Source organism: Heptranchias perlo, chromosome 3 (assembly GCF_035084215.1).
Source record: "Heptranchias perlo isolate sHepPer1 chromosome 3, sHepPer1.hap1, whole genome shotgun sequence".
NCBI lineage: Eukaryota > Metazoa > Chordata > Chondrichthyes > Hexanchiformes > Hexanchidae > Heptranchias > Heptranchias perlo.
In genome coordinates this window covers 508,752-531,453 of record NC_090327.1, presented here as the reverse complement: position 1 = coordinate 531,453, position 22,702 = coordinate 508,752, and the positions used below count along the sequence as shown (strand labels likewise).

Genomic DNA, 22,702 nt, shown 5'->3' with positions numbered 1-22,702 from the left:
ATTCTATCCATATTTTTTTTACAGTACTGTCTCCATAAAGCAATTAGTTCTTTGGCTGTGGTACCTCTGTTATTTTTCCAAATTAATTCCTGAGCCTTTTTTGGCGGCATCTAAGTTTTATCAATAGTTCCTGTTTATATCCAATCATCAGGAACTTAAACCCTGACTACCCTCAGTGATATTAACCACTGACCTACCGCTTACAAGTTATTCCCTCAGTACGTACGCTGACCCTCAGCCGGAGCTGACCCTCAGTGATATTCGACCACTGACCTCTTCCTGCTATTTCTGTGAATTCGCCAGACTGACCTGAATCTTGTAAGGACGCCACACGAGTGTTAGCGATTGGACGATTCGTCGTCAGACTGACGGATTGGAGGAAAACCGACGTAGTAAATTAAGACTACTTACATCGGGGCGCCATTTCCTTCCTCCGTGTCTGAGACAATCCGCCTCTTACTCCGCGAACTCTCGGTGAACGACCGTTAAGATCCCCGTACGCGCCACCAAATGACGATCCGGATTCTTTCCCCTCAGTCTGGTTCAGTAAAAACTGAAGTCGAATACATTTTAAAGTTCATCACAACTTTAATAGCAGGGTTCTTAGTCTGCAGCATTGATTTGGACTCCTGATAGAGTCCCTCTATGCTGGCAGAGCAAGAACAAAAACATACAGAAATCCACACATTTTTATACAAATCAATAGGGTTGGAACATACTTAACGAGGGTCAACACCAATCATAAGCCGGGCACAGGTTGCCATGCGAGGTTACATTATTGCCGGCCAATCATAGATAATCATGTGCTGACCATGTTGCTGTTAGACATCAAAGGGGATACTTCCTCACCTTCCAACTTGGAATGTTCTTCCCTGTTCCTTATCTCCCAACCTGGAATGTCTTTCAACTTTGGCTAAGCTCGTTACCTATATTGATCTGCCATAAACATGGAGACATTCAGACCAGTCCTTGAATCACATCAAAGACTCTACATTGCTAAGACCATGCAAACCTGCTGACTACGCAAACATATGGCCCAGCAGGAGGCCAGGCCACCTGTACCAATCTCAGTTACTAACTAATTAACCCTTTCTAACCATTTTGCATTCTGCTTCTTTGCCACATAGGCATCTTAATATTTTACCGAAAACTGACCACGTAGGGATTCTCATCACTACTGACCCATAGAGTCCCTCCTGTAATATCACTCAACGCCACTGACCCATAGAGTCCCTCCTGTAATATCACTCAACGCCACTGACCCATAGAGTCCCTCCTGTAATATCACTCATCACTACTGACCCATAGAGTCCCTCCTGTAATATCACTCAACGCCACTGACCCATAGAGTCCCTCCTGTAATATCGCTCACCGCTACTGATCCAGAGTCCCTCCTGTAATATTACTCAACGCTACTGACCCACAGAGTCCCTCCTGTAATATCGCTCACCGCTACTGACCCATAGAGTCCCTCCTGTAATATCGCTCACCGCTACTGATCCAGAGTCCCTCCTGTAATATTACTCAACGCTACTGACCCACAGAGTCCCTCCTGTAATATCACTCATCACTACTGACCCATAGAGTCCCTCCTGTAATATCACTCATCACTACTGACCCATAGAGTCCCTCCTGTAATATCACTCATCACTACTGACCCATAGAGTCCCTCCTGCAATATCACTCATCACTACTGACCCATAGAGTCCCTCCTGTAATATCACTCACCGCTACTGATCCAGAGTCCCTCCTGTAATATTACTCAACGCTACTGACCCATAGAGTCCCTCCTGTAATATCACTCACCGCTACTGACCCATAGAGCCCCACCTGTAATATCACTCACCGCTACTGACCCATAGAGTCCCTCCTATAATATCACTGATTTGCACTGACCCATAGAGCCCCACCTGTAATATCGCTCACCGCGACTGACCCATAGAGTCTCTCCTGTAATATCACTCACCGCTACTGACCTATATTGTCCCTCCTGTAATATCACTGATTTGCACTGACCCATAGAGCCCCACCTGTAATATCACTCACCGCTACTGACCCATAGAGTCTCTCCTGTAATATCACTCACCGCTACTGACCTATATTGTCCCTCCTGTAATATCACTGATTTGCACTGACCTATAGAGTCCCTCCTGTAATATCACTGATTTGCACTGACCTATAGAGCCCCACCTGCAATATCACTGATTTGCACTGACCCATATTGTCCCTCCTGTAATATCACTGACAGGTGCTCACGATGGAGTTAAATTCTCGACCAAAATCAGTTAGAAAATATGAGCATGTTTTGAAAGCTGCAAAGGCCATTCCACACTGAGTTAAACAAACTGCCCAATGACTCTCAGCCAACGCTTCCACAGCCTTGTGTCAATGCTGTCACTGTAATCCTGACAATACCACTGCTAGTCACAAAAGTTTCAGCAAAGGCCCTTCAGCCCATTGAATTCATCCTTCCAGAATACCAAATTTACCCTCTTCCTATTGGAGCATCTGCGATGCCGTGGTTGTATGTTGGTTTGCAGCTGATTTTGTTGCCCTGTGTAATAATAATGAGCCAAGTCAGGGAGAGACAGTCTCTGGGTATGGCGACAAATGTGCTTTGGATCACTGTGCCCAGGCTCTACATTATAGTTTTTCTGTGTTGGCAACAGGGTTTTGTTAAGGAAGGTCGTGTCTGACTAAATTGATTGAATTTTTCGAGGAGGTAACAAGGAGGGTCGACGAGGGTAGTGTATTTGATGTCGTCTACATGGATTTTAGCAAGGCTTTTGACAAGGTCTCACGTGGCAGACTGGTCAAAAACGTACAAGCCCATGGGATCCAAGGGAATGTGGCAAATTGGATCCAAAATTGGCTCAGTGGCAGGAAGCAAAGGGTAATGGTCAACGGGTGTTTTTTATGACTGGAAGGCTGTTTCCAGTGGGGTTTCGCAGAGCTCAGTACTAGGTCCCTTGCTTTTTGTGGTATATATTGATGATTTGGACTTAAATGTGGGGGGCATGATCAAGATTTTTGCAGATGATACAAAAATTGGCCGTATGATTGATAGTGAGGAGGAAAGCTGTAGACTGCAGGAAGATATCAATGGACTGGTCAGGTGGGCAGAAAAGTGGCAAATGGAATTCAATCCAGAGAAGTGTGAGGTAATGCATTTGGGGAGGGCAAACAAGGCAAAGGAATACACAATAAATGGGAGGATACCGAGAGGTGTAGAGGAAGTGAGGGACCTTGGAGTGCATGTCCACAGATCCCTGAAGGTAGCAGGCCAGGTAGATAAGGTGGTTAAGATGGCATATGGAATACTTTCCTTTATTAGCCGAGGCAGAGAATATAAGAACAGGGAGGTTATGCTGGAACTGTATAAAACACAGGTTCGGCCACAGCTTGAGTACTGCGTACAGTTCTGGTCACCACATTACAGGAAGGATGTGATTGCACTGGAGAGGGTGCAGAGGAGATTTACGAGGATGTTGCCAGGACTGGAGAATTTTAGCTGTGAGGAAAGATTGGATAGGCTGGGGTTGTTTTCTTTGGAACAGAGGAGGCTGAGGGGAGATTTAATTGAGGTGTAGAAAATTATGAGGGGCCTCGATAGAGTGGATAGGAAGGACCTATTTCCCTTAGCAGAGAGGTCAATAACCAGGGGCATAGATTTAAAGTGATTGGTAGAAGGATTAGAGGGGAGCTAACGAAAAGTTTTTTCAGCCAGAGTGTGGTGGGGTCTGGAACTCACTGCCTGAGAGGGTGGGAGAGGCAGAAACCCTCAACTCATTTAAAAAGTACCTGGATGTGCACCTGAAGAGCCTAAAACTACAGGGCTACGGAGCAAGTGCTGGAAAGTGGGATTAGGCTGGGTGGCTCATTTTTGGCCGATGCGGACACGATGGGCTGAATGGCCTCCTTCTGTGCCGTAAATTTTCTATAATTCTGTGATTTCTATGAAAAGATGCAGTTTTCCTGCAGTTCTGACTCTGGTGCGTTCTCCTGTAGGGGATTCTCCTGAAACGGAGCGGCAAGTCACTCAACAAAGAATGGAAGAAGAAGTACGTAACACTTTGTGACAACGGCCTCCTGACCTACCATCCCAGCTTACACGTAAGTGTTCAGTCTCACTTCATTAAATATTGAATATTAAATATCTCAAAGAGGCAGTGGGCACACATCTTAAAAATGCCTCTAATTGGGGTAGAAATTAAATAAAATTCTGGAATAAAAAAACTAGTATCAGTAATGGTGGCCATGAAACTACCGGATTGTCGTAAAAACCCATCTGGTTCACCACCACCTTCTCGAGGGCAATTAGGGACGGGCAATAAATGCCGGCCTCGCCAGCGACGCCCACATCCCATGAACGAATAAAAAAAAAATGAAGTGCAGTATTGGTTTCTTGAATTGTATCAGAAAACAAGGGGTTAAAAACCACCTTTACTCACAGAAGAATATTGCAGCTCATTTTGTTGCAATTTTATTTTATTATTAATAAAAGACAGGCCAGGGGCCAACTCTCAATTCGACTATAAACGTTGTCTGATTCATTCACGATGTGTTTGACTGGATCTCCTTTTGAATTTAACCAACAATTATTTGAATTTACAACGCGCTGGCCACTATTTCTAAGGTATTTATCAGACTGTCTTTTACAATTCAGAAAGTCTGCCTGGAATTTCTAAAGAGAGAGTTAATTATGGGAGATCACTTCTATGGTTGGTGAAATGGGAATCACTACATAAGAAAATTAATTACGGTATAGTTTAGCATAGAATTTACAAACAATTTATTAATTTCTATCATAATGATGAGCTGACTACGCTTAACAACAGCTGTGAAAATGTGATAAGTGTCAACTTGGCTTCATGGTAGCACTTGCTCTGTCAGTAAGTCATGGGTTCAAGCCCCGCTCCAGGACCTGAGCCTATAGTCCCTGCTTCAGTGCAGTACTGAGGGAGCGCCGCACTGTCGGAGGGTCGGTACTGAGGGAGCGCCGCACTGTCGGAGGGTCGGTACTGAGGGAGCGCCGCACTGTCGGAGGGTCGGTACTGAGGGAGCGCCGCACTGTCGGAGGGTCGGTACTGAGGTAGTGCTGCACTGTTGAAGGGGCAGGAATGAGGGCTGGAGAGCTTTACTCTGCTGTACCTGCCCTGCGAGTGTGTGATGGGACGGTGCAGAGGGACCGTCCCATCACAAAAGTGAAAGTGAAGGGCAAGGCTGGTAGAAGTAGGGAACCTTGGATGACTCGGGAGATTGAGGCACTAGTCAAAAAGAAGAAGGAGGCATATGACATGCATAGGCAGCTGGGATCAAGTGGATCCCTTGAAGAGTATAGAGATTGCCGGAGTAGAGTTAAGAGAGAAATCAGGAGGGCAAAAAGGGGATATGAGATTGCTTTGGCAGATCAGGCAAAGGTGAATCCAAAGAGCTTCTACAAATACATAAAGGGCAAAAGGGTAACTAGGGAGAGAGTAGGGCCTCTTAAGGATCAACAAGGTCATCTATGTGCGGAACCACAAGAAATGGGTGAGATCCTGAATGAATATTTCACATCGGTATTTACGGTTGAGAAAGGCATGGATGTTAGGGAACTTGGGGAAATAAATGGTGATGTCTTGAGGAGTGTACATATTACAGAGAGGGAGGTGCTGGAAGTCTTAACGCGCATCAAGGTAGATAAATCTCCGGGACCTGATGAAATGTATCCCAGGACGTTATGGGAGGTTAGGGAGGAAATTGCGGGTCCCCTAGCAGAGATATTTGAATCATCCACCGCTACAGGTGAGGTGCCTGAAGATTGGAGGGTAGCAAATGTTGTGCCTTTGTTTAAGAAGGGAGGCAGGGAAAAGCCTGGGAACTACAGACCAGTGAGCCTGACATCTGTAGTGGGTAAGTTGTTAGAGGATATTCTGAGGGACAGGATCTACAGGCATTTGGAGAGGCAGGGACTAATTAGGAACAGTCAGCATGGTTTTGTGAGAGGAAAATCATGTCTCACGAATTTGATTGAGTTTTTTGAAGGGGGAACCAAGAAGATAGATGAGGGCTGTGCAGTAGACGTGGTCTACATGGACTTCAGCAAAGCATTTGACAAGGTACCGCATGGTAGGTTGTTACATAAGGTTAAATCTCATGGGATCCAAGGTGAGGTAGCCAATTGGATACAAAATTGGCTTGACGACAGAAGACAGAGGGTGGTTGTAGAGAGTTGTTTTTCAAACTGGATGCCTGTGTCCAGCGGTGTGCCTCAGGGATCGGTGCTGGGTCCGCTGTTATTTGTTATTTATATTAATGATTTGGATGAGAATTTAGGAGGCATGGTTAGTAAGTTTGCAGATGACACCAAGATTGGTGGCATTGTGGACAGTGAAGAAGGTTATCTAGGATTGCAACGGGATCTTGATCAATTGGGCCAGTGGGCCGATGAATGGCAGATGGAGTTTAATTTAGATAAATGTGAGGTGATGCATTTTGGTAGATCGAATCGGGCCAGGACCTACTCCGTTTATGGTGGGGCGTTGGGGAGAGTTATAGAACAAAGAGATCGAGGAGTACAGATTCATAGCTCCTTGAAAGTGGAGTCACAGGTGGATAGGGTGGTGAAGAAGGCATTCAGCATGCTTGGTTTCATTGGTCAGAACATTGAATGCAGGAGTTGGGATGTCTTGTTGAAGTTGTACAGGGCATTGGTGAGGCCACACTTGGAATACTGTGTACAGTTCTGGTCACCCTATTATAGAAAGGATATTATTAAACTAGAAAGAGTGCAGAAAAGATTTACTAGGATGCTACCGGGACTTGATGGTTTGACTTACAGGGAGAGGTTAGACAGACTGGGACTTTTTTCCCTGGAGAGTAGGAGGTTAAGGGGTGATCTTATAGAAGTCTATAAAATAATGAGGGGCATAGATAAGGTAGATAGTCAAAATCTTTTCCCAAAGGTAGGGGAGTCTATAACGAGGGGGCATAGATTTAAGGTGAGAGGGGAGAGATACAAAAGGGTCCAGAGGGGCAATTTTTTCACTCAAAGGGTGGTGAGTGTCTGGAACGAGCTGCCAGAGGCAGTAGTAGAGGCGGGTACAGTTTTGTCTTTTAAAAAGCATTTGGACAGTTACATGGGTAAGATGGGTATAGAGGGATATGGGCCAAGTGCAGGCAATTGGGACTAGCTTAGTGGTATAAACTGGGCGACACGGACATGTTGGGCCGAAGGGCCTGTTTCCATGTTGTAACTTCTATGATTCTATGATTCTATGACCTTCACTCTGTATCTAACCCCTGCTGTACCTGCCCTGGGAGTGTTTGATGGGACAGTGTAGAGGGAGCTTCACTCTGCATCTAACCCATGCTGTACCTGCCCTGGGAGTGTGTGATGGGACAGTGTAGAGGGACCTTTACTCTGTAACTAACCCATGCTGCACTTGCCCTGTGAGCACTCGATGCTGCCACTGGCTGCTTAAAATGATTGATCCATTCCTCAGCACTAACAACCCTCAATTGGATGGGCACAAAAATTCACAATAAAACGTGACATCATCCAGCTGGTCCAGAGATCTACTCATGGCCAAGGTACTAAATGAGTACTTTGCATCTGTCTTTACCAAGGAAGAAGATGCTGCCTGAGTCTCAGTAAAGGAAGATATAGTTGAGATACTGGATGGGCTAAAAATTGATAAAGAGGAGGTACTAGAAAGGCTAGCTGTACTTAAAGTAGATAAGTCACCCGGTCCTGATGGGATGCATCCTAGGTTGCTGAGGGAAGTAAGGGTGGAAATTGTGGAGGTACTGGCTATAATCTTCCAAACATCCTTAGATACAGAGGTGGTGCCAGAGAACTGGAGAATTGCAAATGTTACACCCTTGTTCAAAAAAGGGTGTAAGGATAATCCCAGCAACTATAGGCCAGTCAGTTTAACCTCAGTGGTGGGGAAACTTTTAGAAACAATAATCTGGGACAGAATTAACGGTCACTTGGACAAGTGTGGATTGATTAGGGAAAGCCAGCACGGATTTGTTAAAGGCAAATCGTGTTTAACTAACTTGATTGAGTTTTTTGATGAGGTAACAGATTGGGTTGATGAGGGCAATGCAGTTGATGTGGTGTATATGGACTTTCAAAAGGTGTTTGATAAAGTGCCGCATAATAGGCTTATCATCAAGATTGAAGCCCATGGAAAAAAAGGGGCAGTGGCAGCATGGATACAGAATTGGCTAAGGGACAGGAAACAGAGAGTAGTGGTGAACGATAGTTTTTTGGACTGAAGGGAGGTGCACAGTGGTGTTCCCCAGGGGTCGGTACGAGGACCATTGCTTTTCTTGATATATATTAATGACTTGGACTTGGGTGTACAGGGCACAATTTCCAGATTTGCAGATGACACAAAACTTAGACGTGTATTGAATAGTGAGGAGGATAGTGATAGACTTCAAGATGATATAGACAGGCTGGTGGCATGGGCAGACACGTGGCAGACGAAATTTAACGCAGAAAAGTGCGTGGTGATACATTTCGATAGGACGAATGAGGAGAGGCAATATAAACTAAAGGGCACAATTCTATGGCAGCCATGATGAACCTTGATAAAATACTGGTTTGGCCACAACTGGAGTATTGTGTCTAGTTCTGGGCACCACACTTTAGGAAAGATGTGAGGGCCTTAGATAGAGTGCAGAAGAGATTTACTAGAATGATTCCAGCGTCGAGGGATTTTAGTTACATGAATAGACTGGAGAGGCTGGGGTTGTTCTCCTTGGAACAGAGAAGTTTGAGAGGAGATTTGTTTGAAGCATTCAAAATCATGAAAGGTCTAGACAGAGTAGATAGAGAGAAACTGTTCCCATTGGCGGAAGGGTCAAGGGCCAGAGGACATAGATTAAAAACAAGGACATATAAGGTAGCCAAACTTAGTGGGAGGATAGAAGATTGGGAAGTCTTCAAAAGACAGCAAAAAGTAACTAAAGGATTGATTAAGAAAGGGAAGTTAGATTATGAAAAGAAATTAGCAAAAAATATAAAAACAGATAGCAAGAGTTTCTATAGTTATATAAAAAGAAAAAGGGTGGCTAAGGCAAACGTAGGTCCCTTAGAGGATGAGACCGGGAAATTAATGGTGGGAAACATGGAGATGGCAAAAATGCTGAACAAATATTTTGTTTCAGTCTTTACGGTAGAGGACACTAAGAATATCCCAACACTGGACAAACAGGGGGCTCTGGGGGGGAGGAGCTTAATACGATTAAAATCACTAAGGAATTGGTACTCAGTAAATTAATGGGACTCAAGGCGGATAAATCCCCTGGACCTGATGGCTTACATCCGAGGGTCTTGAGGGAAGTGGCAGGAGGGATTGTGGATGCTTTGGTAATAATTTTCCAAAATTCTCTGGACTCGGCAAAGGTCCCGGCAGATTCGAAAACTGCCAATGTAACACCCGTATTTAAAAAGGGTAGTAGGCAGAAGGCTGGAAATTATAGACCAGTTAGCCTCACATCTGTGGTGGGTAAAATTTTGGAGTCTATTATTAAGGAGACCGTAGCGGAACATTTGGATCAGCATAATTTAATTGGACAAAGTCAGCATGGCTTTACGAAGGGGAAGTCATGTCTGACAAATTTGCTTGAGTTCTTTGAGGACATAACGTACAGGGTGGATAAAGGGGAACCAGTGGACGTAGTGTATTTAGACTTCCAGAAGGCATTCGACAAGGTGCCACATAAAAGATTATTGCTCACTGGATTGGGGGTAATATTCTGGCATGGGTGGAGGATTGGTTATCTAACAGGAAGCAGAGAGTTGGGATCAATGGTTCATTCTCGGACTGGCAACCAGTAGCCAGTGGTGTTCCGCAGGGGTCGGTGCTGGGTCCCCAACTCTTTACAATCCATATTAACGGTTTGGAGGAGGGTACCGAGTGTAACATATCAAAGTTTGCAGATGATACAAAGATGGGAGGGAAAGTAGAGAGTGAGGAGGACATAAAAAACCTACAAGGGGATATAGACAGGCTGGGTGAGTGGGCGGAGATTTGGCAGATGCAATACAATATTGGAAAATGTGAGGTTATGCACTTTGGCAGGAAAAATCAGAGAGCAAGTTATTATCTTAATGGCAAGAAACTGGAAAGTACTGCAGTACAAAGGGATCTGGGGGTCCTCGTGCAAGAAAATCAAAAAGTTAGTATGCAGGTGCAGCAGGTGATCAAGAAGGCCAACGGAATGTTGGCTTTTATTGCTCGGGGGATAGAATCTAAAAACAGGGAGGTATTGCTGCAGTTATATAAGGTATTGGTGAGACCGCACCTGGAATACTGCATACAGTTTTGGTCTCCATACTTAAGAAAAGACATACTTGCTCTCGAGGCAGTACAAAGAAGGTTCACTCGGTTAATCCCGGGGATGAGGGGGTGGACATATGAGGAGAGGTTGAGTAGATTGGGACTCTACTCATTGGAGTTCAGAAGAATGAGAGGCGATCTTATTGAAACATATAAGATTATGAAGGGGCTTGATCGGGTGGATGCGGTAAGGATGTTCCCAAGGATGGGTGAAACTAGAACGAGGGGGCATAATCTTAGGATAAGGGGCTGCTCTTTCAAAACTGAGATGAGGAGAAACTTCTTCACTCAGAGGGTAGTAGGTCTGTGGAATTTGCTGCCCCAGGAAGCTGTGGAAGCGACATCATTAAATAAATTTAAAACAGAAATCGATAGTTTCCTAGAAGTAAAGGGAATTAGGGGTTACGGGGAGCGGGCAGGAAATTGGACATGAATTTAGATTAGAGGTTAGGATCAGATCAGCCATGATCTAATTGAATGGCGGAGCAGGCTCAAGGGGCCGATTGGCCTACTCCTGCTCCTATTTCTTATGTTCTTATGTTCATCCGTCTCCTTTGTGAATACAGATGCAAAGTATTCATTAAGAACCATACCCACATCTTCCGCCTGGTTTACCTTTTTCGTCCCTAATAGGCCCTACTCTTTCCTGAGTTATCTTCTTGCTCTTAAAGTATTTATAAAACATCTTTGGGTTTTCTTTGATTTTTCCTGCTAATATTTTTTCATGCCCGCTCTTTGCTTTCCTAATTTCCTTTTTAACTTCACCCCTGCACTTTGTATACTCATTTGTATTGAGTTCTAGGTGGTAGAGGTCGTGAGTTTGGGAGGTGCTGTCGAAGAAGCCTTGGCGAGTTGCTGCAGTGCATCCTGTAGATGGTGCACACTGCAGCCATGGTGCGTCGGTGGTGAAGGGAGTGAATGTTTCGGGTGGTGGATGGGATGCTCCTGACTTGTGCCTTGTAGATGGTGGAAAGGCTTTGGGGTGTCAAGAGGTGAGTCACTCGCCGCAGAATACCCAGCCTCTGACCTGCTCTTGTAGCCACAGTGTTTATGTGGCTGGTTCAATTAACTTTCTGGTCAATGGTGACCCCCAGGATGTTGATGGTGGGGGATTCGGCAACGGTGATGCCGTTGAATGTTATGGGGAGGTGGTTAGACTCTCTCTTGTTGGAGATGGTCATTGCCTGGCGCTTGTCTGGCGCGAATGTTACTTGCCAGTTATCAGCACAAGCCTGGATGTTGTCCAGGTCTTGCTGCATGCGGGCACGGACTGCTTCATTATTTGAGGGGTTGAGAATGGAATTGAACACTGTGCAATCATCAGGGAACATCCCCACTTCTGACCTTATGGAGGGAAGGTCATTGATGAAGCAGCTGAAGATGGTTGGGCCTAGGACACTGCCCTGAGGAACTCCTGCAGCAATGTCCTGGGGCTGAGATGATTGGCCTCCAACAACCACTACCATCTTCCTTTGTGCTAGGTATGACTCCAGCCACTCGAGAGTTTCCCCCCTGATTCCCATTGACTTCAATTTTACGAGGACTCCTTGGTGCCACACTCGGTCAAATGCTGCCTTGATGTCAAGGGCAGTCACTCTCACCTCACCTCTGAAATTCAGCTCTTTTGTCCATGTTTTTACCAAGGCTGTAATGAGGTCTGGAACCGAGTGGTCCTGGCAGAACCCAAACTGCACATCGGTGAGCAGGTTATTGGTGAGTAAGTGCCGCTTGATAGCACTGTCGACGACACCTTCTATCACTTTGCTGATGATTGAGAGTAGACTGATGGGGCGGTAATTGGCCGGATTGGATTTGTCCTGTTTTTTGTGGACAGGACATACCTGGGCAATTTTCCACTTTGTTGGGTAGATGCCAGTGTTGTAGCTGTACTGGAACAGCTTGGCGAGAGGCGTGGCTAGTTCTGGAGCACAAGTCTTCAGCAGTATTGTCTATAGGCCTCCAAACAGTAGTGGTAATTTAGGGGACGGCATCAAACAGGAAATTGGAGATGCGTGTAACAAGGGTACCACAGTAATCATGGGTGACTTTAATCTACATATAGACTGGCCAAACCAAATTAGCAATAATACTGTGGAGGATGAATTCCTGGAGTATGTACGAGATGGTTTTTTAGACCCGTATGTTGAGGAGCCAACCAGAGAACAGGCTATCCTTAATTGGGTATTGTGCAATGAGAAGGGGTTAATTAATAATCTTGTCCTGCGGGGTCCTTTCGGGAAGAGTGACCATAACATGATAAAATTCTTCATTAAGATGAAAAGTGAAGTAATCCAATCCGAAATTAGGGTCCTAAATCTAAACAAAGGAAACTACGAAGGTATGAGGAGTGAGTTGGCTTTGATAGATTGGGAAGCTTCATTAAAAGGCATGACGGTGGATCGGCAATGGCTGATATTTAAGGAACGAATGCATGAATTGCAACAATTATATATTCCTTTCTCGCACAAAAAAAGGAAATGTGGCCCAACCATGGCTAACAAAAGAAATTAAGGATAGTATTAGATCCAAAGAGGAGTCATATCAAATTTCCAGAAAAAGTAGTAAGCCTGAGGATTGGGAGCAGTTTAGAATTCAGCAAAAAAGGACCAAGAGATTGATTAAGAGGGGAAAAATAGAGTATAAGAGTAAACTTGAAAGGAACGTAAAAGTGGACTGTAAAAGCTTAGAAAAAGATTAGTGAAGACAAATGTAGATCCCTTACAATCAGAAACGGGAGAATTTACAATGGGGAACAGGGAAATGGCAGAGCAATTAAACAAGTATTTTGGTTCTGTCTTCACGGAAGAGGACACAAATAACTTCCCAGAAATGCTAGGGAGCCAAGGGTCTAGTGAGAAGGAGGAATTAAAGGAAATTAGTATTAGTAAAAAATAGTGCTGGAGAAATTAACTGGACTGAAAGCCGATAAATCCCCAGGGTCTCATAACCTGCATCCCAGAGTACTAAAAGAGGTAACCATGGAAATAATGGATGCATTAGTTGTCATCTTCCAAAATCCTATAGATTACGGAACAGTTCCTGCAGATTGGAGAGTGGCAAATGTAACCCCACTATTTCAAAAAAGGAGGGAGAGAGAAAACAGGAAACTACAGACACCAGCCTAACATCAGTAGTAGGCAAAATACCAGAGTCTATTATCAAGGATGTGATAACAGGGCATTTAGAAAATATCAACGGGATTAGACAAAGTCAACATGGATTTATGAAAGGGAAATCATGTTTGACAAACCTACTGGAGTTTTTTGAGGATGTAACTGGTAGAATAGATAAGGGAGAACCAGTGGATGTAGTTTATTTGGATTTTCAGAAGGCCTTTGAAAAAGTCCCATATAAGAGGTTAGTGTGCAAAATTAAAGCACATGGGACTGGTGGTAATATACTGGCATGGATTGAAAATTGGTTAACAGACAGGAAACAGAGAATAAATGGGTCTTTTTCGGGGTGGCAGGCAGAGACTAGTGGGGTACCGCAGGGATCAGTGCTTGGGCCCCAGCTATTCACAATATACATCAATGATTTGGATGAGGGAACCAAATGTAATATTCCCAAGTTTGCTGATGACACAAAACTAGGTGGGATCGTGAGTTGTGAGGAGGATGCAAAGAGGCCTCAAGGCGATTTAGACAAGTTGAGTGAGTGGGCAAATACATGGCAGATGCAGTATAATGTGGATAAATGTGAAGTTATCCACTGCGGAAGGAAAAAACAGAAAGGCAGAGTATTATTTAAATGGTGAGAGATTGGGAAATGTTGATGTAAAAAGGGACCTGGGTGTCCTTGTACACCAGTCACTGAAAGCAAATATACAGGTGCAGCAAGCAGTTAGGAAGGCAAATGGTATGTTGGCCTTCATTGCAAGAGGATTTGAGTACAGGAGCAAGGATGTCTTACTGCAGTTATACAGGGCCTTGGTGAGACCACATCTGGAGTATTGTGAGCAGTTTTGGTCTCCTTACCTAGGAAAGGATATACTTGCCATGGAGGGAGTGCAGCGAAGGTTCACCAGACTGATTCCTGGGATGGCAGAACTGTCGTTTCTGGACAGATTGAGTCGACTCAGCCTGTATTCACTCGAGTTTAGAAGAATGAGAGGGGATCACATTGAAACATATAAAATTCTGACAGGGCTCGACAGACTGGATGCAGGGAGGATGTTTCCCCTGGCTGGGGGGGTCCAGAACGAGGGTCACAGTCTCAGGATACGGGGTAGGACATTTAGGACTGAGATGAGGACAAATTTCTTCACTCAAAGGGTGGTGAACCTGTGGAATTCTCTAACACAGAAGGCTGTGGAGGCCAAGTCACTGAATATATTTAAGAAGGAGATAGATAGATTTCTTCACACAAAAGGCATCAAGGGGTATGGGGAGTGATCAGGAATATGGTATTGAGATAGAGGATCAGCCATGATCATATTGAATTGCGGAGCAGGCTCGAAGGGCAAATGGCCTACTCCTGCTATTTTCTAGGTTTCCCTTTTGAAGGCCATGATTGAATCTGCCTCCACCACCCCCTCGGGCAGTGCATTCCAGATCCTAACCACTCGCTGTGTAAAAAATAAGATTTTTCTCATGTCCCCTTTTGTTCTTTTGCCAATCACTTTAAATCTATGTCTTTTGGTTCTTGACCCTTCCGCCAATGGGAACAGTTACTCTCGATCTGCATTGTCCAGACCCTTCATGATTTTGAATACCTCTATCAAATCTCCTCTCAACCTTCTCTGTTCCAAGGAGCACAACCCCAACTTCTTCAGTCTATCCACGTAACTAAAGTCCCTCATCCCTGGAATGATTCTAGTAAATCTCTTCTGCACCCTCTCTAAGGCCTTCACATCTTTCCTAAAGTACGTGCCCAGAACTGGACACAATACTCCAGTTGCGGCCGAACCAGTGTTTTTTATAGGTTCATCATAACCTTCTCAATACTGAGAGATAAGATAAACTGTCACTTGGAAAGGCCTGGTTTAATCAGAGATAGTCAGCATGGATTTGTTCAGGGAAGGCCATGCCTTACAAATCTGATTAAATTCTTTGAGGAAGTGACAAGGAGGATTGATGAGAGTATTGCAGTGGATGTTGTCTACATGGATTTTAGTAAGGCATTTGACAAGGTCCCACATGGCAGACTGGTCAGAAAGGTAGAAGCCGATGGGATACAGGGAAATGTGGCGAATTGGATCCAAAATTGGCTCAGTAACAGGAAACAAAGGGTAAAAGTTGATGGATGTCTTTGCGAATGGAAATGTGTTTCCAGTGGTGTGTCACAGGGCTCAGTGTTGGGTCCCTTGCTGTTTGTGGTATATATTAATGATTTGGACTTGAATGTAGGGGGCATGATTGGCAAATTTGCAGAAGACACAAAAATTGTCCGTGTAGTTGATAGTGAAGAGGATAGCTGTAGACTCCAAGAAGATATCAATGGGTTGGTGGAGTGGGCGGAAAAGTGGCAAATGGAGTTCAACCCGGAGAATTGTGAGGTAATGCACTTCGGGAGGGCAAACAGTAAAAGGGAATACGCAGTAAACGGGAATATATTGAGAGGGGTAGAGGAAGTGAGAGACCTTGGAGTGCATGTGCACAGGTCCCTGAAGGTGGCAGTACAATTCGATAAGGTTGTGAAGAAGGCATACGGAATGCTCTCCGTTATTAGCCGAGGTATAGAATGCAAAAGCAGGGATGTAATGATGGAACTGTATAAAACGCTGGTAAGGCCACAGCTGGAGTATTGTGCGCAGTTCTGGTCACCACGTTACAGGAAGGATGTAATTGCTCTGGAGAGAGTGCAGAGAAGATTTACAAGAATGTTACCAGGGCTTGAAAATTGCAGCTCTGAGGAGAGATTGGATAGGCTGGGGTTGTTTTCCTTGGAGCAGAGGAGGCTGAGGGGAGACTTGATTGAGGTGTACAAAATTATGAGGGGCCCAGATAGAGTAGACAGGAAGTACCTGTTTCCCCTAGCGGAGAGTTCAAGAACTGGAGGACATAGATTTAAGGTGATTGGCAGAAGGATTAGAGGGGACATGAGGAAAAACTTTTTTACCCAGAGGGTGGTGGCAGTATGGAATTCGCTGCCTGAATTGGTGGTAGAGGCAGGGACCCTCAACTCTTTTAAAAAGTACCTGGACTTGCACCTAAAGTGCTGTAAGCTGCAGGGCTACGGACCGGGTGCTGGAAGGTACGATTAGAATGGGCACCTGATTGTTCTTCGAGCCAGCGCGGACACGATGGGCCGAATGGCCCCCTTCTGTGCTGTATATTTTCTATGGTTCTCTGGTTCTCACTTCAGTACTCTGTGCCTCTATTAATAAAGCCCAGGATCCCGTATGCTTTCTTTACCGCTTTCTCAACTTGCCCTGCCACCTTCAAAGATTTGTGCACATATACCCCCAGATCTCTCACTGTTCCTGCACCCCTTTTAGAACTGTACCCTTCAGTTTATATTGCCTGCCCTCGTCCTTCGAACCGAAATGTATCACTTCACACTTTTCTGCATTGAATTTCATCTGCCACATGTCCGCCCATTCCACCAGCATATTTATATCCTCTTGAAGTCTATCACTACCCTCCTCATTATTCACTACCCTTCCAAGTTTTGTGTCATCAGTTTGGAAATTGTGCCCTTTACACCTAAGTCTTAGTCATTCATATGTAGCAAAAAAAGCAATGGTCCCAGCACTGACCGCTGGGGAGCACCACTGTGCACCTCCCTCCAGTCCGAAAAACAACCATTCACCACTACTCTCTGTTTCCTATTACTTAGCAAATTTTGTATCCACGCAAAAACACCCGTCGACCATTAATTACCCTTTGCTTCCTGCCACTGAGCCAATTTTGGATCCAACTTGCCAATCTCCCTTGTATCCAATGGACTTGTACTTTTTTCACCAGTCTGCCACATGGGACCTTGTCAAAAGCCTTGCTAAAATCCATGTCGACCACATCAAACGCACTACCCTCATCAACCCTCCTTGTTACCTCCTCAAAAAATTCAATGAATTTAATCAGACACGACCTTCCCTTAACAAATCCAGGCTGACTGTCCTTGATTACTCCGTGCCTTTCTAAGTGATGGTTTATCCTGTCCCTCAACATTGATTCCAGTAATTTGCCCACCACTGAGGTTAGACTGACTGGCCTGTAATTACTCAGTCTATTCCTCACTCCTCTTTTAAACAATGGTACAACGTTAGCAGTCCTCCAATCCTCCGGCACCACGTGAGGATTGGAAAATGATGGTCAGAGCCTCCGCTATTTCCTCCCTTGCTTCTTTTAATAGCCTGGGATATATTTCATCTGGCCCTGGTGATTTATCAATTATCAAAGATGCTAAACCCCTTAATACTTCCCCTCTCACCATCAATATTTCACACTCCTCCTCCTTAACTTCAATCTCTGCATCGTCCCCCTTTTTTGTGAAGACAGACGCAAAGTATTCATTAAGAACCATCCCCACATCTTCCACCTCCACACATAGTTTACCTTTTTGGTCTCTAATAGGCCCTTCTCTTTCCTTAGTTATCCTCTTGCTCTTAATGTATTTATAAAACATCTTTCGGTTTTCCTTGATTTTACTTACCAATATTTTTTCATGCCCTGTCTTTGCTTTCCTAATTTCCTTTTTAATTTCACCCCTGCACTTTGTATACTCCTCTTGGCTTTCTCGGTGTCTGACATAAATTTTCCTTTTTTGCCTTAGCTTACCCTGTATGCTTCTTGCCATCCAGGGGGCTCTAGATTTGGCAGTCCCACCCCTTTTCTTTGTGGGAACGTGTTTACTCTGAACCCCTTGAATCTCCCCCTTGAATGCCTCCCACTGCTCTGACACTGATTTACCTTCAAGTAGCTGTTTCCAGTCCACTTTTGCTAAATCACTTCTTGGCTTAGTAAATTTGGCCTTTCCCCAATTGAGAATTGGAGAATTTTAACTCCTGTTCTTTGTCCTTTTCCACAACTATGCTAAAACTAACTGAATTATGATCACCAGCACCAGAATGCTCTCCCACTGATACTCCTTCCACCTGCCCAGCCTCATTTCCTAAAACTAAATCCAGAACTGCCCCCTCTCTGGTTGGGCTTGCTCTATACTGGCTAAAAAAGTTCTCCTGAATGCAATTTTTCTGTTATAGCTAAGATATCGTACTGCTATGTATCTAGTTGTATAAGCAATTAACCTCAGTTCCCTTTTATGTTTGTTGCCAGTCTATTCTCATACTCTCTCTTTGCCCCTCTTATTTCCCTTGAGTACCGATTCATCAGCTGAGGGAGGGCGGTAGATAGTAATCAGCAGGAGGTTTCCTTGCCCATGTTTGATCTGATGTCATGAGATTTCATGGGGTCCAGAGTCAATGTTGAGGACTCCCAGGGCCACTCCCTCCTGACGATATATCACTGTACCGCCACCTCTGGTGGGTCTGTCCTGCCGGTGGGACAGGACATACCCAGGGATGGTGATGGAAGAGTCTGGGACATTGGCTGAAAGATATGATTCTGTGAGTATGGCTATGTCAGGCTGTTGCTTGACTAGTCTGTTGGACAGCTCTCCCAATTTTGGCACAAGTCCCCAGATGTTGGTGAGGAGGACTTTGCAGGGTCGACTGGGCTTGGTTTGCCTTTGTCTGATGTCCGGTGCCTAGTGGTCTAATGTTGGATGGTCCATCCGGTTTTATTCTTATTATGACTTTTTGTAGCAGGATTGTACAACTTAATGGCTTACTTAGCCATTTCAGAGGGCAGTTCAGAATCAACCATATTGCTGTGGGTCTGGAGTTACATATAGACCAGACCGGGTGAGGTCTCCATGTGAGTGCATCGTGTTCACGTTTCAGGATGTGCTATGTTACTCCATAGTACGTGTAGCTCAGCGCATTATTACTCCATGGTATGTGTTGCTCAGCTCATTATTACTCCATGGTATGTGTTGCTCAGCTCATTATTACTGCGTGGTACGTGTAGCTCAGCTCGTTATTACTCCATGGTATGTGTTGCTCAGCTCATTATTACTCCGTAGTACGTGTAGCTCAGCTCGTTATTACTCCATGGTATGTGTTGCTCAGCTCATTATTACTCCGTAGTACGTGTAGCTCAGCTCGTTATTACTCCATGGTATGTGTTGCTCAGACTTTGCAGAGCTCCATGTTATGCCCTGCCCTGTATTTACAATGTTCTCTATCTCACAAGTTGCACAGCCCATGTGTTGCTTAACCTGTCATGTGCTAATCGCCCTCTTTGGTGCATCCTTTTACTTGCTGTCAGCCAGTGAGGTCCTGTCATTTGTAACCTCTATGGCCTGGTATTGAAGATTGAGTGCTCGCCTGTTATAAGTGCTGTGTGTCTCCATGTGAGTGCATCGTGTTCACGTTTGAGAATGTGCTGTTGAGGTTATAAAAACAGCATTAAATCCTCATGGTCATGAGCAGTTGTGCTGCAGAAATGGAAATTAATCGACAATAAATTATTATTTTATATTTTATTGCATGGATGATGAGCTTTCTAATACTTTTTGAATTACTTAAAGCGGCTGATTTATTGCTCAGTTCTGGTCACTTGAAGTCAATTCGCTGCTGAAGGCTCCTTCAGATGAGGAGTGAGTTATTTTAAACTGAAGTGTTGTGTACGAATGTTGAGCTGGTGATGACGGTGAACTATTGCCCCAATCAGTGCAGCGTTAGGGCACAAGTTGTGTAAGCAATTAACCTCAGTGCCTCTCGACCAGGGTTCCTGCTCCTGATCACCGCCCAGTAACCCCCGGGATAGAGTGGAGGAAATCAGCCAGGGTCCCTGCTCCTGATCACTGTCCAGTGTCCCCTAGTTTAGAGAGAGGGGAAATCAGCCAGGGTCCCTGCTCCTGATCACTGTCCAGTGACCCCTGGGTTACAGAGATTAGGAAATCAGACAAGGTCCCTGCTCCTTCTCACTGTCCAGTGACCCCTGGGTTAGAGAGAGGGGAAATGAGCAAGTGTTCCTGCTCCTGATCATTGTCCAGTGACCCCTGGGTTAGGCAGTAGCAGTGTCAGGGTACTGGGTGAGGGCAGGATGGACAGAGGCTGCGATGGCCCCAATGGTATATTGCACTCTGGGCTCTAAAGGAACAAAGACCACTTGGGCAAGAGACCAGAGGGCTGGCAGCTTCAGTTGATCCAAGAATCTTTATCTTCAGGAGAGTTCGAGCTGGAGAATGTAACCATTAAATGAAAGGGCCATGTACTGCTGGATTTCTCCTCCGTTGACCCACTGTTCATTTCACTTATTCAGAGGGTGGTCTGTGGTACATTAAGTTCACTTGGATACAACAAGAATTCGAAGACCAGTGGCTTCATTTAAGCCTGGTCAGATTCTCATTGTTAGAAGTAATTTAAGCAACGGGAACAATCTCACACTCTTTATTTCTGTCTTTCTCACAGAGTCTTGATTCTCTCTTATTACGGTCACAATCTATCTGTCTCACTCACTAATCTCCTCTCCAACTCACAGACATTTATTCCCTGCCTGTCTCTGCTTCATGCAGACTCACTCTCTCACAGACACTCAGACACTCATATTCTGATTCACAGACACTCACACTCTGATTCACAGACACTCACACTCTGATTCACAGACACTCACACTCTGATTCACAGACACTCACACTCTGAATCACAGACACTCACACTCTGATTCACAGACACTCACACTCTGATTCACAGACACTCACACTCTGATTCACAGACACTCACACTCTGATTCACAGACACTCACACTCTGATTCACAGACACTCACACTCTGATTCACAGACACTCACACTCTGACTCACAGACTCTCAGACTCTTTTTTAATTTGTTTATGGGATGTGGGCATCGCTGGCAAGGCTGGCATTTATTGCCCCACAGATGAGTCAAGCAACAGCCTGACATAGCCATACTCACAGAATCATACCTTTCAGACAATATCCCAGGCTCTTCCATCACCATACCTGGGAATGTCCTGTCCCACCGGCAGGACAGACCCACCAGAGGTGGCGGTACAGTGGTATACAGTCAGGAGGGAGTGGCCCTAGGAGTCCTCAACATTGACTCCGGACCCCATGAAATCTCATGACATCAGATCAAACATGGGCAAGGAAACCTCCTGCTGATTACCACCTACCGCCCTCCTTCAGTTGATGAATCAGTCCTCCTCCATGTTGAGCACCACTTGGAGGAAGCACTGAGGGTAGCAAGGGCACAGAATGTACTCGGGGCAGGGGACTTCAAAGTCCATCACAAGAGTGGCTCGGTAGCGCCACTACTGACCGAGCTGGCCGAGTCCTGAAGGACACAGCTGCCAGATTGGGCCTGCGGTGAGTGAACCAACATGAGGGGAAAAACCGACTTGACCTCGTCCTCACCAATCCACCTGTGGCAGATGCATCTGTCCATGACAGTATTGGTAGGAGTGACCACCGCACAGTCCTCGTGGAGAGGAATTCCCGTCTTCGAACTGAGGACACCATCCAACGTGTTATGTGCACTACCTCCGTGCTAAATGGGATAGATTCAGAACAGATCTAGCAGCTCAAATCTGGGCATCAATGAGGCACTGTGGGCCATCAGCAGCAGCAGAATTGCATTCCAGCATAATCTGTAACCTCATGGCCCGGCATATTCCTCACTCTACCATTACCAACAAGCCAGGGGATCAACCCTGGTTCAATGAGGAGTGGAGAAGAGCATGCCAGGAGCAGCAGCAGGCGTACCTAAAAATGAGGTGCCAACCTGGTGAAGCTACAACTCAGGAATACATGCATGCTAAACAGTGGAAGCAACATGCTATAGACAGAGCTAAGTGATTCCACAACCAACGGATCAGATCAGAGCTCTGCAGTCCTGCCACATCCAGTCGTGAATGGCGGTGGACAATTAAAGAACTAACGGGAGGAGGAGGCTCTGTGAACATCCCCATCCTCAATGATGGCGGACTCCAGCACGTGAGTGCAAAAGACAAGGCTGAAGCATTTGCAACCATCTTCAGCCAGAAGTGCCGTGTGAATGATCCATCTCGGCCTCCTCCCGATATCCCCACCATCACAGAAGCCAGTCTTCAGCCAATTCAATTCACTCCACATGATATCAAGAAACGGCTGAGTGCACTGGATACAACAAAGGCTATGGGACCCGACAGCATCCTGGCTGTAGTGCTGAAGACCTGTGCTCCAGAACTAGCCGTGCCTCGAGCCAAACTGTTCCAGTACAGCTACAACACTGGCATCCACCCGACAATGTGGAAAATTGCCTAGGTATATCTTGTCCACAAAAAGCATGACAAATCCAATCTGGCCAATTACCGCCCCATCAGTCCACTCTCAATCATCAGCAAAGTGATGGAAG

The 22,702-nt window shown here is 45.2% G+C and overlaps 1 protein-coding gene across 3 annotated transcripts in view; it reads left to right on the top strand.

Moving 5' to 3' along the window:
- LOC137309207 (arf-GAP with GTPase, ANK repeat and PH domain-containing protein 3-like) overlaps positions 1-22,702 on the top strand; it is an 862,346-nt gene that overhangs the window by 585,124 nt on the left and 254,520 nt on the right. For all 3 annotated transcript variants that reach the window (XM_067977476.1, XM_067977484.1, XM_067977468.1), the window contains exon 10: positions 4,009-4,113. In XM_067977476.1, the coding sequence (XP_067833577.1) occupies positions 4,009-4,113 (105 nt within the window). The remainder of the gene's footprint in view (positions 1-4,008; positions 4,114-22,702) is intronic.